Below are 13,869 nucleotides of genomic sequence, written 5' to 3'. Positions count from 1 at the left end.
TTTGTCTCAACTACAAATTATTATTTTGGCTTTTTTTTTTACAAACAAAAAATTCTGTGGAATTAGTTACACACACTCAGTACTTTTAACATGGTCTTTCAACTTACATACATGTTGTGCTTATTCATTTATACAGTAATTAGTATTCATCATGTCCTCACCTGGGATTTGAACTCACAACCTCTTGGTTCACAGCATTCAGATCTTACTGCTACACCATCATGTCTGTGTCAATCACTGATTTCACCTGTATTGCTACACTTTGCACTTCAGTGTAAATCTCAGCTCTGCTAAAAGTACACTCAAGAAAAACGATTTTATTTCTCAGTGATTCAGGAGTACCATTAAAACAGAGTAAAATGCCCCACCAACATTAGACAACTATACAGAAAAACCTCAAAATGCTTAAATAAGCAAATCAAATCAATGATGAGAGAATATTAATATCAATCAATAATCGACACAGATATGGTGGCGTAGCAAGAAGATTGGAATGTCATTAAACCAATCGGTTGTGAGTTCAAATCCCAGGTGAGGACATGTTGAATACTAATTACTGTATAAATGAACATGTTAAAAGCGCTGTGTAACTCGTTTTGTGTGTTTCTTCATACTGGGTGACTTCAACCTCCTGATATCTGACTTGGATTTATTTATTGCCTCTTTTGACCCCACCTTTACCCAGTTCCCTCCAACTCACAAGGCAGGCAATAGATTTGACCTCATCCTACTGATCTCACTGCAACCCCCTCCAGGTCTCTAATCACTATGTTGTCTCCTTTTCTGTCTCCCTCTCTTCCAACCCTAGCCACTCAGCCCCTACCCAGATAGTCAAACTTTGTCACAATCTCTCTCTCTCACTACTCACTCTCTCTCTCTCTCTACTCTCTCTCACTACTCTCTCTCTCTCACTTCTCTCTCTCTCTCTCTCACTTCTCTCTCTGTCTCTCTCTCTCTCACTTCTCTCTCTATCTCACTTCTCTCTCTCACTTCTCTCTCTCTCACACTACTCTCTCCATCTCTCTCTCTCTCACACTACTCTCTCTCTCTCTCATTACTCTCTCCTCTTCTACCCTATCATCTCTCCCTTCTACTTCTCCTTCCTGTATCTTGATCCTGCCTCCATGATCCTCCTCTCCTCCCTTTCCACATTCTATGACTGTCCCCTTTCCTCCCGGCCGGCTCTCCCCTCCTTCTCCGTGACTGAGTGACTCATTGTGAGCTTACAGAACAGGGCTGCGGGCAGGTGAACAAAAATGGAGGAAAACTAAACTTCTGGAGGACTTATCATCCTTTCACTCCCTCCTCTCTACTTTCTCTTCCTCTGTATCTGCTGCTAAAGCCACTTTCTACCACTCTAAATGTCAAGCTTCTGCTTCTAACCCCAGGAAACTATTTTCAACTTCTTCTCTCTCCTTAATCCTCCTCCCTCTCTGCGGACGACTTTGTAAACCACTTTGAAAAGTAGGTTGACGACATCTGCGACATCTGTCAACTAGTCTCATTCACACAGAACCACCCTTGACATCTTGACCCCTTTCTCCCCTCTCTCTCCAGATGAAATCCAGCAACTGCCGCCAGACAATCTGCACGCTCAACCCCATCCCCTCCTCCCTTCTCCAAACCATCTCTAGAGAGCTTTTCTCATTCCTCACCTCCCTCATCAACTCATCCCTGAAAGCTGGCTGCGTCCACTCTGACTTCAAAATAGTATGAGTTGCTCCCCTCCTCAGGAAACCAACACTCGACTCCTCTGAAGTCAAAAACTACAGACCAGTATCCATTACTTTTCTTTCCAAAACACTTGAGTGTTCTGTCTCTGACCAACGCTCTCACCATCTCTCTCAGAACAATCTTCTTGACCCTAACTAGTCAGGCTTCAAGTCGACTCACTCAACTGAGACTGCTCTCCTCTGTTTCACAGCTCTCCGCTCTGCCAAAGCTGACTCTCTCCTCTGTTCTCATCCTCCTAGATCTATCCACTGGCTTCGACACCGTGAACCATCAGATCCTCCTCTCCACCCTCTCAGGGCTGGGCGTCTCAGGCTCTGCCTCCTCTCCACCCTATCAGGGCTGGGCGTCTCAATCTCTGCCTCCTCTCCACCCTCTCAGGGCTGGGCGTCTCAGGCTCTGCCTCCTCTCCACCCTCTCAGGGCTGGGCGTCTCAGGCTCTGCCTCCTCTCCACCCTCTCAGGGCTGGGCGTCTCAGGCTCTGCCTCCTCTCCACCCTATCAGGGCTGGGCGTCTCAATCTCTGCCTCCTCTCCACCCTCTCAGGGCTGGGTGTCTCAGGCTCTGCCTCCTCTCCACCCTCTCAGGGCTGGGAGTCTCAGGCTCTGCCTCCTCACCACCCTCTCAGGGCGGGGCGTCTCAGGCTCTGCCTCCTCTCTACCTTCTCAGGGCTGGGCGTCTCAGGCTCTGCCTCCTCTCCAACCTCTCAGGGCTGGGCGTCTCAGGCTCTGCCTCCTCTCCACCCTCTCAGGGCTGGGTGTCTCAGGCTCTGCCTCCTCTCCACCCTCTCAGGGCTGGGAGTCTCAGGCTCTGCCTCCTCACCACCCTCTCAGGGCGGGGCGTCTCAGGCTCTGCCTCCTCTCTACCTTCTCAGGGCTGGGAGTCTCAGGCTCTGCCTCCTCTCCACCCTCTCAGGTCGGGGCGTCACAGGCTCTGCACACTCTTGGATTGCATCCTCCCTGGCAGGTCGCTCCTACCAGGTGGTGTGGAGAGGATCTCTGTCTGTACCACATACTCTCACTACTGGTGTGCCCCAGGGCTCGGTAATAGGCCCTCTCCTCTTGTCTCTATACACCAAGTCACTCGGCTCTGTCATATCCTCACATGGTCTCTCCTATCACTGCTATGAGGATGGACTTTTCCTCTTCTCTCTATACACCAAGTCACTCGGCTCTGTCATATCCTCACATGGTCTCTCCTATCACTGCTATGAGGATGGACGTCTCCTCTTGTCTCTATACATCAAGTCACTCGGCTCTGTCATATCCTCACATGGTCTCTCCTATCACTGCTATGAGGATGGACCTCTCCTCTTGTCTCTATACACCAAGTCACTCGGCTCTGTCATATCCTCACATGGTCTCTCCTATCATTGCTATGCAGATGAAACTCAAATACTTTTCTCCTTCACCCCCTTTTTTCCCCCCTGACATCCAGGTGGTGACACGCATCTCTGCGTGCCTGGCATATATCTCAGCTTGGATGTCGGCCCCACCACCTCAAGCTCAACCTCAACAAGACGGAGCTGCTCTTTCTCCCGGGGAAGGCCTGCCCGCTCAACGACCTCTCCATCACAGTTGGCACCGTGTCCCCCCCCCTCCCAGAGTGCTAAGAACCTTGGCGTGACCCTGGACAACACCCTGTCGTTCTCTGAAAACATCAAAGCAGTGACTCACTCCTGCAGGTTCATGCTCTAACACTCGCACTTCACATTTCCCTCCCTTTACTAGCTCTGACCCAGCTGACAGCTGTTTTATTGAGGAACTATATCCTTACTATGACTGTGATCTGTGGTTGTCCCACCTGGCTATCTTATTTAGATGAATGTACTAACTGTAAGTCACTCTGGATAAGAGCTTCTGCTAAATGACTAACATGTAAATGTAGTTCCACAGCCATGTTTAGGTAAGATAGCAAAAATTATTTCTAGTTGAATGAACATATGAACATATGAACATATGAACAATTGAGCAAACACATCATTTTAACTTGACAGAATTTCTTTTTAACTTGACATAAATTTTCTCATGTTGGGCCAACTAAAGATGTTACGCCGTCCCGTATGCTACAGTAAGACGTGGTGCGGGACAAGACAGGACAGGGATACAGTCATCCTGTGGGGACAAGACAGGACAGGGACACATTCATCCTGTGGGGACAAGACGGGACAGGGATACAGTCATCCTGTGGGGACAAGACAGGACAGGGATACAGTCATCCTGTGGGGACAAGACAGGACAGGGACACATTCATCCTGTGGGGACAAGACGGGACAGGGACACATTCATCCTGTGGAGACAAGACAGGACAGGGACACATTCATCCTGTGGGCACAAGACGGGACAGAGATGCTGTCACCCTGTGGAGACAAGACGGGACATAGATGCTGTCATCCTGTGGGGACAAGACGAAACAGAGATGCTGTCACCCTGTGGGGACAAGATGGGACAGGGACACATTCATCCTGTGGGGACAAGACGGGACAGGGATACAGTCATCCTGTGGGCACAAGACGGGACAGGGACACATTCATCCTGTGGGGACAAGATGGGACAGGGACACAGTCACCCTGTGGGGACAAGATGGGACAGGGATACAGTCACCCTGTGGGGACAAGATGGGACCGGGACACATTCATCCTGTGGGGACAAGACGGGACAGGGATACAGTCACCCTGTGGGGACAAGACAGGACAGGGACACATTCATCCTGTGGGGACAAGATGGGACAGGGACACATTCATCCTGTGGGGACAAGATGGGACAGGGATACATTCATCCTGTGGGGACAAGACGGGACAGGGATACAGTCACCCTGTGGGGACAAGATGGGACCGGGACACATTCATCCTGTGGGGACAAGACGGGACAGGGATACAGTCATCCTGTGGGGACAAGACGGGACAGGGATACAGTCATCCTGTGGGGACAAGACAGGACAGGGATACAGTCATCCTGTGGGGACAAGACAGGACAGGGATACAGTCATCCTGTGGGGACAAGACAGGACAGGGATACAGTCATCCTGTGGGGACAAGACGGGACAGGGATACAGTCATCCTGTGGGCACAAGACGGGACGGGGATACTGTAACCCTGTGGGGTTGAGATGGGACAGAAACATTGTCAACCCTGTGGGGACAAGACAGGACAGGGAACAGTTAACCTGTGGGGACGAGACAGGACAAGGAACAGGAAACCTGTGGGGATGAGACAGGACAAGGAACAGGAAACCTGTGGGGACGAGACAGGACAGGGAACAGGAAACCTGTGGGGACGAGACAGGACAGGGATACTGTCACCCTGTGGGGATGAGACACGACAGGGACATTGTCACCCTGTGGGGACAAGACAGGACAGGGAACATGACACCTGTGGGGACGAGACAGGAAAAGGAACATGAAGCCTGTGCTGACATGACAGGATAGGGATACATTCACCCTGTGGGGACAAGACAGGACAGGGACACATTCATCCTGTGGGGACAAGACGGGACAGGGATACAGTCATCCTGTGGGGACAAGACAGGACAGGGATACAGTCATCCTGTGGGGACAAGACAGGACAGGGACACATTCATCCTGTGGGGACAAGACGGGACAGGGACACATTCATCCTGTGGAGACAAGACAGGACAGGGACACATTCATCCTGTGGGCACAAGACGGGACAGAGATGCTGTCACCCTGTGGAGACAAGACGGGACATAGATGCTGTCATCCTGTGGGGACAAGACGAAACAGAGATGCTGTCACCCTGTGGGGACAAGATGGGACAGGGACACATTCATCCTGTGGGGACAAGACGGGACAGGGATACAGTCATCCTGTGGGCACAAGACGGGACAGGGACACATTCATCCTGTGGGGACAAGATGGGACAGGGACACAGTCACCCTGTGGGGACAAGATGGGACAGGGATACAGTCACCCTGTGGGGACAAGATGGGACAGGGATACATTCATCCTGTGGGGACAAGACGGGACAGGGATACAGTCACTCTGTGGGGACAAGACAGGACAGGGACACATTCATCCTGTGGGGACAAGATGGGACAGGGACACATTCATCCTGTGGGGACAAGATGGGACAGGGATACATTCATCCTGTGGGGACAAGACGGGACAGGGATACAGTCACCCTGTGGGGACAAGATGGGACCGGGACACATTCATCCTGTGGGGACAAGACGGGACAGGGATACAGTCATCCTGTGGGGACAAGACGGGACAGGGATACAGTCATCCTGTGGGGACAAGACGGGACAGAGATACATTCACCCTGTGGGGACAAGACGAAACAGAGATGCTGTCATCCTGTGGGGACAAGACAGGACAGGGATACAGTCATCCTGTGGGGACAAGACGGGACAGGGATACAGTCATCCTGTGGGGACAAGACAGGACAGGGATACAGTCATCCTGTGGGGACAAGACGGGACAGGGATACAGTCATCCTGTGGGGACAAGACGGGACAGGGATACAGTCATCCTGTGGGCACAAGACGGGACAGGGACACATACATCCTGTGGGGACAAGACGGGACGGGGATACTGTAACCCTGTGGGGTTGAGATGGGACAGAAACATTGTCAACCCTGTGGGGACAAGACAGGACAGGGAACAGTTAACCTGTGGGGACGAGACAGGACAAGGAACAGGAAACCTGTGGGGATGAGACAGGACAAGGAACAGGAAACCTGTGGGGACGAGACAGGACAGGGAACAGGAAACCTGTGGGGACGAGACAGGACAGGGATACTGTCACCCTGTGGGGATGAGACACGACAGGGACATTGTCACCCTGTGGGGACAAGACAGGACAGGGAACATGACACCTGTGGGGACGAGACAGGAAAAGGAACATGAAGCCTGTGCTGACATGACAGGATAGGGATACATTCACCCTGTGGGGACGAGACAGGACAGGGACATTGTCACCCTGTGGGGAAGAGACAGGACAGGGACATTGTCACCCTGTGGGGAAGAGACAGGACAGGGACATTGACACCCTGTGGGGACAAGACAGGACAGGGAACATGACACCTGTGGGGACGAGACAGGAAAAGGAACAGGAAGCCTGTGCTGACATGACAGGATAGGGATACATTCACCCTGTGGGGACGAGACAGGACAGGGACATTGTCACCCTGTGGGGACGAGACAGGACAGGGACATTGACACCCTGTGGGGACAAGACAGGACAGGGATACATTCACCCTGTGGGGACGAGACAGGACAGAGAACAGGAAACCTGTGGGGACGAGACAGGACAGAGAACAGGACACCTGTGGGGATGAGACAGGACAGGGAACAGGAAACCTGTGGGGACAAGACAGGACAGGGAACAGGAAACCTGTGGGGACGAGACAGGACAGAGAACAGGAAACCTGTGGGGATGAGACAGGACAGAGAACAGGAAACCTGTGGGGACGAGACAGGACAGAGAACAGGAAACCTGTGGGGATGAGACAGGACAGGGACATTGTCACCCTGTGGGGACGAGACAGAACAGGGATACATTCACCCTGTGGGGACGAGACAGGACAGGGACATTGTCACCCTGTGGGGACGAGACAGGACAGGAAACCTCAGGGCATGTCATATTATATGTGTATTATTGTACATAGATAATTAGATAACATGATGTCAGCATTGTGATGGTCATTTTCATGCAGTAGTGACAGTGTGTGCATGATAGCAACTGCAGAGAGTATGTTGTACCTGGGTTGTGCTTTGCTGGACACTGTGTCTGCTGGACAGATGCTGCAAAGACAAGAAAGAAAAGAAGAGAGAGAGATAGAGACAGAAAGAGAGGAGAGAGTGAGAGAGAGGAAAGAGAGATGAGAGAGAGAGAGAGAGAGAGAAAGAGAGCGATAGAGAGATAAAGATCCTCAGTTAGTCATCCTCTTTTGATTGTGAATCAGATATCAAAACCTTGGCAATATGTACATGTTTCATTTGCTTAGAGTGCAGCAGCGCTAAGCTGTGGTTGGTTGTCAGGGCATTGTGAGTATGAGGCGGTACGATAGGTCGGGGACGCCCCAAGCAGAGCAGAGCATAGCATGCTGGGAGGACAAGACAGGGCAAGAGGGAGCGAGACAGGCTGTCAGAATAAGACAGTGACTGTGAAACGCTGAATCACCACTCAGAACAGTGTACAGGAACAGAATAAATACAATGTTGTCCCATAGTTCATAGTACCTTGAGTAGAAACACAAGGCGAAGGTAATTGAGTCATAGATATATCTACTTCATAGATCCAAGCTGAGATAAAGAGAGAGTAAGAGAGGTCAATGTACATGTTTACTTTGATGGTGTTTTGTCTTGTTTATCTTGCCGTCTCTCTCTGAGTGTAGAGAAGAGATACAGGGTGAAAGGCATCATCCAAACAAGACAACTCCATCCTCTCTTCCCCCTCTCCATGCCAACTCCACCCTCTCTTCCCCCTCTCTCCCCCTCTCCACCCTCTCTCCAACCTCTCTTCCCCCCCTCTTCCCCCTCTTTTCAAACTCTCCCCTCTCTTCCCCCTCTCTCCCCCTCTCCACCCTCTCTTCCTCCTCTCCGCCCTCTCTTCCCCCTCTCTGCCCTCTCTTCCCTCTCCTCCCCCTTTCTTCCCCCTCTCCATCCTCTCTCCCCCCTCTCCACCCTCTCTTCCCCCTCTCTGCCCTCTCTTCCCTCTCTCTGCCCTCTCTTCCCCTCTCTTCCCTCTCTTCCCCCTCTCTACCCTCTCTCCCCCTCTCCACCCTCTCTTCTCCCTCTCTGCCCTCTCTTCCCCCTCTCTGCCCTCTCTACCCTCTCTTCCCCCTCTCTGCCCTCTCTTCCCCCTCTCCTCCCCCTCCCCCCTCTCTGCCCCCCTCTACCCTCTCTTCCCCCTCTCCGCCCTCTCTTCCCCCTCTCCACCCTCTCTTCCCCCTCTCTGCCCTCTCTTCCCCCTCTTCCCCCTCTCCACCCTCTCTTCCCCCTCTCTGCCCTCTCTTCCCCCTCTCTTCCCCCTCTCTGCCCTCTCTTCCCTCTCTTCCCCCTCTCTGCCCTCTCTTCCCTCTCTTCCCCCTTTCCACCCTCTCTTCCCCCTTTCCACCCTCTCTTCCCCCTCTCTGCCCTCTCTTCCCTCTCTTCCCCCTTTCCACCCTCTCTTCCCCCTTTCCACTCTCTCTTCCCCCTCTCTGCCCTCTCTTCCCCCTCTCTGCCCTCTCTTCCCCCTCTCTGCCCTCTCTTCCCTCTCTCCCCCTCTCCATCCTCTCTCCCCCCTCTCCACCCTCTCTCCACCCTTTCTTCCCCCTCTCTGCCCTCTCTTCCCCCTCTCTTCCCCATCTCCATCCTCTCTCCCCCTCTCCACCCTCTCCTCCCCCTCTCCACCCTCTCTTCCCCCTCTCCACCCTCTCCTCCCCCTTTCTCCACACTCTCTTCCCCCTCTCTTCCCCCTCTCCACCCTCTCTTCCCTTTAGTTTTTATTCGGGGTGAGATCCAAGGTGAGAAGCATCATACCCAACACCTCCTGCCCTCCATCTACCCTCTCCCTTATCGTCTACCCCACTCCTCCCTCCACCCCTCCCCTCTCTCCACCCCTCCCCTCTGTCCTGCCTCCCCTCTCTCCCTACCTCCCCTCTCTCCCTCCGTCCCCTCTCTCCCTCCACTCTACCTCGCCCCTCTACCCTCTCCCCTCTCCCCTCTCCCCCTCCCCTCACCCCTAACATCTTCCCCTCTCACCTACCCACCCCCCTCTCTACCTCTCCCCTATCCTCCACCCTACCCTCTACCTCCACCCTCTCCGAGGTGAGAACTACTGTAATCTCCCCACACCTACAACCCAAGTGTCCATTATCACCTGCCATCATTCCTCAGAGACCCTCCGTCCTCCTCTCTTCTCCTGCCCCCCCCCCCCCCCCCCCCCGGCATGTGTCATATCTGCCAGGACTGCCCACTTCCATCTACTTCTATCGTGTCTTAGATGTGAGTGTCCATTAACATTAGGCATCCCCCAGTTACCCTGCCTCCTCCTGCCATGGTGCCAAGGTCTCACTCTCCCCATCCCCACCACTTTGATGTACCTCTGACATCAGATGTAGGATCTTGATTTGAGCCAGATTGCTACAGCAGGAAAATAATCCTGCAGCAACAGTACATGTGAAGTATTACGTGGATTATAATTAATGAACATTTTTGTAGGGGTTGATACATTTTTCATAAGGGAAAATCAAGTCTGACATTTCCAAGTGGAAATTACAAACTTCAGAAGCCTTTTTAACCGTCAAATACACTACAGTTTTGACATGTCCTGCATTGAAGGGGGATCAAATTAAGATCCTACATCTGTAGCTGTCTTTCTCCTTCGACCATTCAGTCCTCTGGCCAAGCCAGCCACTTTGCCAGGGCTGTAACACACTGCCATTACCTCAGCAACACCCCCAGAGCTGGGAGCAAGGCCAGGGCAGACACTCAGACTCAGCAACACCCCCAGAGCTGGGAGCAAGGCCAGGGCAGACACTCAGACTCAGCACCACCCCAGAGCTGGGAGCAAGGCCAGGGCAGACACTCAGACTCAGCACCACCCCAGAGCTGGGAGCAAGGCCAGGGCAGACACTCAGACTCAGCACCACCCCAGAGCTGGGAGCAAGGCCAGGGCAGACACAGACTCAGCACCACCCCAGAGCTGGGAGCAAGGCCAGGGCAGACATTCAGACTCAGCACCACCCCAGAGCTGGGAGCAAGGCCAGGGCAGACATTCAGACTCAGCACCACCCCAGAGCTGGGAGCAAGGCCAGGGCAGACACCCTCATCAGACACAATCATCATATTGCCAATGTCTCCCTCCCATTCACTATTCTGTTTTTAAGCTCCAGATATTCAGCTAACTAAACAGATTGACCTGTTGCAACAAATATATAAATTGGCTCATCATTGTTTTGTTGCTGCGATGACAGTTGTCATTAATCAAAAATAGCTCAAACAACACAATTATGTGTACTGTACCTGTTATATACTGAACACAAATATAAACGCAACATGCAACAATTTCAATGATTTTACTGAGTTACAGTTCATATAAGGAAATCAGTCAATTTAAATAAATGCATTAGGCCCTAATCTATGGATTTCACATAACTGGGCATAGGCTCACCCATTGGGGAGCCAGGCCCACACATCGGGGAGTCAGGCCCACCCACTTGGGAGTCAGGCCCACCCACTGGGGAGCCAGGCCCACACATCGGGGAGTCAGGCCCACCCATTGGGGAGCCAGGCCCACACATCGGGGAGTCAGGCCCACCCACTGGGGAGCCAGGCCCACACATCGGGGAGTCAGGCCCACACATCGGGGAGCCAGGCCCACCCACTGGGGAGCCAGGCCCACCCACTGGGGAGCCAGGCCCACACATCGGGGAGTCAGGCCCACCCATTGGGGAGCCAGGCCCACCCACTGGGGAGTCAGGCCCACCCACTTGGGAGCCAGGCCCACACATCGGGGAGCCAGGCTCACCCACTTGGGAGCCAGGCCCACACATCGGGGAGCCAGGCCCACACATCGGGGAGCCAGGCCCACCCACTGGGGAGCCAGGCCCACACATCGGGGAGCCAGGCCCACCCACTTGGGAGCCAGGCCCACACATCGGGGAGCCAACCCAGCCAATCAGAATGATTTTTTCCCGCACATTTTAGAGTGGCCTTTTTTTCTTCCCCAGCACAAGGTGCACCTGTGTAATGATCCTGCTGTTTATTCAGCTTATTAATATGCCACACCTGTCAGGTGGATGGATTATTTTGGCAAAGGAGAAATGTTCACTAACAGGGATGTAAACAAATTTGAGCACAACATGTGAGAGCCGTAAGCTTTTTAGTGTATATGGAAAAATTCTGGAATCTTTTATTTCAGCTCATGAAAAATGGGACCAACACTTTACATGTTGCGTTTATATTTTTGTTCAGTGTAGTTTAGCTGCTGTTATGGCTACACTGAATCTGATTCATGTGTAAATCATCACTTTTTAAGAGAAAATATCTAGTTGCAGTTCCAGCTACAGCAGAGGTTTCTGCTTCTTCCATACACGTACCATACATAAGGGTGCGTTTTGATTGGACAATGTACCATACACCAGCAACAGTCACTAGGCAACAGCAGGACATCGTCATGACTCTAGTGTGTGCAGCACACAGTCGGCCCAGTGGTACCTACCATTTACATTTAGGTTATTGAGCAGATGCTATTATCCTGAGAGACTTATAGTCAGTGCATTCAACTTAGTTTTGTAGGGAAAAAAACTATGTTCAGTGGTAACGTTATACCTACCATTTTGTATAAGTCTACAGTGGTCAGTGGTACCTACCATTTTGTATTAGTCTCTAAAGTGGTCAGTGGTACCTACCATTTTGTATAAGTCTGAGACGCTGATCTGGTCTGCATCCACCATTTCAAACTCCTTCCTGGGTACGAGGTCCAGGCCCAGGTGTCTGTTGAGGAGAGGAGAGGAGAGGGAGGGAGCATGAGAGGCGTAGGGAGAGATAGAGGGAGGGAAGGGAGGGAGAGAGCAAGAGAGACGCGGGGGAAGGGAGAAGGAGGGAAGGGAGGGAGAGAGCAAGAGAGACATGGGGTAGAGAGGAGAGGGAGGGAGCAAGAGAGACGCGGGGGGAGAGAAGGAGGAAAGGGAGGGAGAGAGCAAGAGAGACATGGTGGAGAGAGAGGAGAGGAGAGGGAGGGAGCAAGAGAGACACGGGGGAGAGAGAGGGAGGGAAGGGAGGGAGAGAGCAAGAGAGACATGGGGTAGAGAGAGGAGAGGGAGGGAAAAAGAGAGACGCGGGGGGAGAGAGAAGGAGGGAAGGGAGGGAGAGAGCAAGAGAGACATGGGGGAGAGAGAGGAGAGGAGAGGGAGGAAGCAAGAGAGACTCAGGGGGAGAGAGAGAGAGGGAAGGGAGAGATCAAGAGAGACGCAGGGGGAGAGAGAGGGGGGGAGGGAGAGATCAAGAGAGACTCAGGGGGAGAGAGAGAGAGGGAAGGGAGAGATCAAGAGAGATGCAGGGGGAGAGAGAGGGAGGGAAGGGAGAGAGAGACGGATGACCATATTAGAGACACATATTTCCCTCAGATTACACAGACCCACAAAGAATTCCAAAACAAATCACATTTTGATAAACTCCCATATCTACTGGGTGAAATACCACAGTGTGCCATCACAGCAGCAAGATTTGTAACCTGTTGCCACAAGAAAAGGTCAACCAGTGAAAAACAAACACCATCGTAAATACAACCCATATTTATGTTAATTGAGTTTCAATTTTGCAGTTTAACTATTTGCGCATCGTTACAACCCTGTATATAGAGATAATATGACATTTGTAATGTCTTTATTCTTTTGAAACTGCTGTATGTGTAATGTTTACTGTTAAATTTGATTGTTTATTTCACTTTTGTTAATTATCTATTTCACTTGCTTTGGCAATGTTAACATATGTTTCCCATGCCAATAAAGCCCTTTGATTTGAATTGGATGGAGAGAGGAGAGGAGGCAGTTCTAAGTGTCAGTGGGTTTATTCATTCCATACCACACACCTTTCTCAGTGAAGCAGCAGGGAATTATCCTCCTGCAGTCTTATATAACCTGTGTGTGTGTGTGTGTGTGTATGTGTGTGTGTGTGTGCGTGTGCGTGTGCGTGTGCGCGTGCGTGTGTGTGTGTGAGAAGAGAAACCAGACAAACGGAGGCTAGGGGATTTTGACTGAAATCCTTCAACAGCATGATGTTAATGAGATTCAGTATAGGAGGTCTATGGACATTTACCCAGACTGGTAATGAGGGCCAGGCTGGCTGTTGACAATATCGTGTTGCAGAGGTGTGTGTGTGTGTGTGTGTGTATGTGTGTGTGTGTGTGTGTGTGTGTGTGCCTGCGCACATGTCTGACTGTCTGACTGCCTTACCGTGTGCATGCTCCTGAGTCTGTGTGTTGGACGTGCATGCAAATGTGGGGTTGTGCGCACCTGCTTGTGTGTATGTGTTATGTGCTATCAGTAGGATGCTGTCAGAGGAGATGGGGACAGAACAGAAAGTGATCTAGTCTACTCTACACAGAGCAGAGACATGTGACTGACTGGCTGGCTGGCTGGCTGACTACCTGGATGACTGACTACCTTGATGACTGACTGGCTGGATGACT

General features: G+C 51.9%; 1 protein-coding gene across 6 annotated transcripts in view; it reads right to left on the bottom strand.

Moving 5' to 3' along the window:
* dock3 (dedicator of cytokinesis 3) overlaps positions 1-13,869 on the bottom strand; it is a 414,918-nt gene that overhangs the window by 148,086 nt on the left and 252,963 nt on the right. For all 6 annotated transcript variants that reach the window (XM_071336834.1, XM_071336838.1, XM_071336835.1 and 3 more), the window contains 2 exons: positions 12,089-12,173; positions 7,452-7,493 (listed from right to left, as the gene is read on the bottom strand). In XM_071336834.1, coding sequence (XP_071192935.1) covers positions 7,452-7,493; positions 12,089-12,173 — 127 coding nt within the window. The remainder of the gene's footprint in view (positions 1-7,451; positions 7,494-12,088; positions 12,174-13,869) is intronic.

Source organism: Salvelinus alpinus, chromosome 12 (assembly GCF_045679555.1).
Source record: "Salvelinus alpinus chromosome 12, SLU_Salpinus.1, whole genome shotgun sequence".
Taxonomy (NCBI): domain Eukaryota; kingdom Metazoa; phylum Chordata; class Actinopteri; order Salmoniformes; family Salmonidae; genus Salvelinus; species Salvelinus alpinus.
This window is presented reverse-complemented; position numbering and strand designations above follow the sequence as displayed.